Source organism: Hibiscus syriacus, unplaced genomic scaffold (genome assembly GCF_006381635.1).
Source record: "Hibiscus syriacus cultivar Baekdansim isolate YM2019G1 unplaced genomic scaffold, ASM638163v2 tig00110864_pilon, whole genome shotgun sequence".
Taxonomy (NCBI): Eukaryota; Viridiplantae; Streptophyta; class Magnoliopsida; order Malvales; family Malvaceae; genus Hibiscus; species Hibiscus syriacus.
In genome coordinates, this window is record NW_024062893.1 from 3034890 (window position 1) to 3038649 (window position 3760).

At 33.6% G+C, this 3760-nt stretch overlaps 1 protein-coding gene across 1 annotated transcript; it reads left to right on the top strand.

The window, feature by feature from the left end:
• The first annotated feature begins 1356 nt into the window (after positions 1–1356).
• LOC120143841 (stearoyl-[acyl-carrier-protein] 9-desaturase, chloroplastic) lies at positions 1357–2983 on the top strand. The gene is made up of 3 exons (XM_039158061.1): positions 1357–1536; positions 1790–2294; positions 2376–2983. Exons 1-3 carry the CDS (start codon positions 1412–1414, stop codon positions 2934–2936), a joined length of 1191 nt encoding a protein of 396 aa, XP_039013992.1. The 5' UTR covers positions 1357–1411; the 3' UTR covers positions 2937–2983.
• Positions 2984–3760: the final 777 nt, after the last annotated feature.

Sequence of the window (3760 nt, forward strand, 5' to 3'; positions counted from 1 at the left end):
CTATTTAAAATATTATAAAATTTTATTCTATTCATTTTATTGAAAACTCTAATTCTTTTCAGCAAGAATGGATTCACGTATTATTGAAAACTCTAATATTTATTTAGATATTTTTAATTATTAATAATTTATATATCTTTCAGCCAACAAGTGTTGATACACATGATTGGAACTTGGGAATTTGAGCTTATAAGATCAAACTCAAATCCTATCACCGTAACTCTTGATTGACAATTTAAAAATTTCTATGTAAATTCTAATTTAGTTTAAGTATGCCTTAACCTTAAATTAGAGAATCATCCCTGATCTAAACTTTATTATACAAAAAAAAATTTATACATCTTACAAAATAAAATATTCAAACACGTATTATTTAAGAAGAACAACTCTTTTTCTTTTATCATTAGCACCACTTATTAATGAATCAATAATTATATTAATCAAATCATCCTAATCTATACATGTTTTTCATACAATAGACACGTATTCTTAAATTCCAATGAATATACATAATATACTATAAAGGATAATTTTTATTTTCGATTATTGAATTTAGTTTTAATTTTAATTTAGATTGTAATATTTTAATTTAATCAAATTACATTATTTTACTTTTATTATTGCTAAATTAAATTACTTATAATACTAATAATGCTAAATAATTTTTACAAAAAAATTAAATTGATACTTTTATATAATATATTTCATACATATCATCATTAGATAATGTTTATTTTTTTAAGATCTATATAAATTTTATTTTCTTTTGTTAAATTTATTTAGCTGAAATGTTTGAGAAAATTATAATAAAAAATATTCAAATGATTAAATTAATTATATTTGATGATGATATACGAAAAATATATTAAATAAGTATTTTAATTTTAGTTTTTCTTCAAAAAATATTTAATGGTATAATGAATGATTTATTTTATTAATGATAATTTAATCAAATTAAAAGTTTGTAATCTAAATAAAAATTAAATTTGATAACTTAAAATGTAAATTATCCCATTTTATATGATTTATTAATTATTGAATTGAAATCAATAGTGGTCCCAGAATCTAAACTATAATCTATACCCACCACTACCGCTAGTGGCTATACAAGCGGTGTGTGTCCACCCTCCAGTCATCTCAGTAAAAAAAGAAAAAAGAAAAAAATAGTATTTAGACAAATATTTTATCAAAAAACATTAATTAAATTATTAATTTATAAGATTATAGATCAAAAGGGTTTTTTTCCCTGAGAAAGAAACATGAAAAATATGGGGACAAATGAGTAATTAGAAGCAAAATTAGGGCTAATGTGTGAAAAGTGGTAGCAATAAGGAATCCCTGGAGTAGTCTTTCCGAGTCTCGCAGGCAAGGAAGGTAGAAGCAGTCGAAATCGGAAGTGATCAAAGCAAAAATGGCTCTGAATCTCAGTCCCATTGCCTCGATATCTCAGAAACTCCCTTGCCATGCTCTTCCTCCCAAATCCACCCTCAGATCTCCCAAGTTTTCCATGATCTCCACCATTCCTTCTGGCTCCAAGTATGTCTCTTCCTTCTTCGATTGATTATAAAAGTCACTCGATTGATTTCTCCTCAGATCATCGATCTTTCCTTTTATTCATCCTGATTTGGATCTGGGTTTTTGTTATTTTGTCTAACTAACTTTGTTTTCTAGAGTTTTTCTTTTATGATGTCTTATTAAAATAAGGGTTTTGTGGGTTTAAAATCTGTGATGTTGTTTGTTCCTGTGATGTATGGAAGTTGATTTTGTTTTTTGTTTTTACTGAATGCAGAGATGTTGGGAATCTGAAAAAGCCTTTCGCGCCTCCACGGGAGGTGCCTGCTCAGATCACCCACTCCATGCCGCCTCATAAGGTTGAGATCTTCAAATCTCTGGAAGGGTGGGCCGAGAACAACATCCTGACTCACTTGAAACCAGTCGAGAAATGTTGGCAGCCCGCCGACTTTCTCCCGGATCCTAATTCCGATGGTTTTTATGACCAAGTCAACGAGCTCCGGGAAAGGGCAAAGGAGATTCCCGATGATTACTTTGTCGTTCTGGTGGGTGATATGATCACGGAGGAAGCCCTTTCCACTTATCAAACAATGCTTAATACCTTGGATGGAACTCGCGATGAAACCGGTGCTAGCCTTACCCCTTGGGCCATTTGGACCAGGGCATGGACTGCCGAAGAAAACCGGCACGGCGATCTGCTTAATAAGTATCTCTATCTCTCTGGAAGAGTGGACATGAGGCAAATTGAGAAGACAATCCAATACTTGATCGGATCAGGAATGGTAAGAATAAACACATTTCTTTACAAGCATGAAATATGTCATATGTTGTTTGACTAAACTTGTTCTCCTGTATATTGATAGGATCCACACACGGAGAATAGTCCTTATAGAGGATTCATATACACTTCATTCCAAGAGAGAGCGACGTTTATCTCCCACGGTAATACCGGCAGGCTTGCCAAGGACTATGGGGACACTAACTTGGCTCAGATTTGTGGTAGCATTGCCTCGGATGAGAAGCGCCATGAGACAGCCTATACCAAAATCGTCGAAAAGCTCTTTGAGATTGATCCTGATGAAACGGTCTGTGCACTTGCCGACATGATGAAGAAGAAAATCACCATGCCTGCTGAGTTCATCTATGATGGCCGAGATTACAACCTATTCGACCACTACTCGGCTGTTGCCCAAAGAATCGGGGTTTACACTGCCAAGGACTACATTGATATAGTAGAGTTCTTTGTGAACCGATGGAAGGTGGAGGAGCTAAACGGGCTTTCACCCGAGGGACGTAAAGCACAGGACTACGTGTGCGCGCTTCCATCAAGAATTAGAAAGCTGGAGGAGAGAGCACAAGAAAGGGCCAAGGAAGCACCCAGCATGCCATTCAGTTGGATCTTTGACAGAGAAGTGAAGCTCTAAGGTCTCGAAAAAGAGTCTCCTTCGATGCATTAGGGGAAGCAACAAGCTGAATGCAACTTGTTATATTTATGGTGTAATGGTCCCGGAATGTGTAACAGGAGGAATTACGTGGCTTTGGTAGGGGTCGTAGTTGTTTTTCTGGATGTGTTGTGTCCTTTATAATGCCCGATAGGGGGCAGCTGTAATAGGTTTTAGATGATGTTTTATGTAGTATTTGTTATAACGAGTAGTATGTGTTGTTTTGTTTCAAGTTTTGTCTTTGCAAGTTGATATACGGAAACTAACTAGTAACACATGTCGTGGATCCTTCTCGAGATGAACTAAAATTAAAATCAAAACATTGAAATTTGCAATTTTGAAATTTACACTTCTCCCCTCAAATAGAAAAGGGTGAATTGCGTAACCCCTTCAGAGATTAAAAGACATTTAAAAATAAATTACAATTTAAGCATTAACAAAGTTCCTTCGTTAATGCTCTCAAAACCATTTTTTTCTAAAACAAATAGGTATCATTAAAAAAAAAACAATTATGACATGTTTTTAAGACAAAAATTGATATGCGTTTATCAAAAATTCAACTTAATAGGGTCCGGGAGTCGATTACGTGTGGGAATGATAAACACCCCACAGCGCCCAACATTGGTACCTAGTCGCTTAAATATTATAGCGACAGTGAAAAATTATAAATTAAATATAAAGTTAGAATATGACCCATTTATGAAAGTTAATTAATTTGCTTCAAATTTTTTATTAGAGAAATTCCTTTAATTCGACAAGAAATATCAAGATTTGTTCATCCTCCGATGAGAAGTTTATCTCTTCTA

What these genes read in the sequence shown, in the direction of transcription:
- LOC120143841 (XM_039158061.1), top strand. Translation starts at nt 1,412, where the DNA reads ATGGCTCTGAATCTCAGTCCCATTGCCTCGATATCTCAGAAACTCCCT. An exon ending in ACCATTCCTTCTGGCTCCAA is followed by an intron (nt 1,537 to 1,789) that starts GTATGTCTCTTC and finishes TACTGAATGCAG; the next exon opens with AGATGTTGGGAATCTGAAAA. An exon ending in ACTTGATCGGATCAGGAATG is followed by an intron (nt 2,295 to 2,375) that starts GTAAGAATAAAC and finishes GTATATTGATAG; the next exon opens with GATCCACACACGGAGAATAG.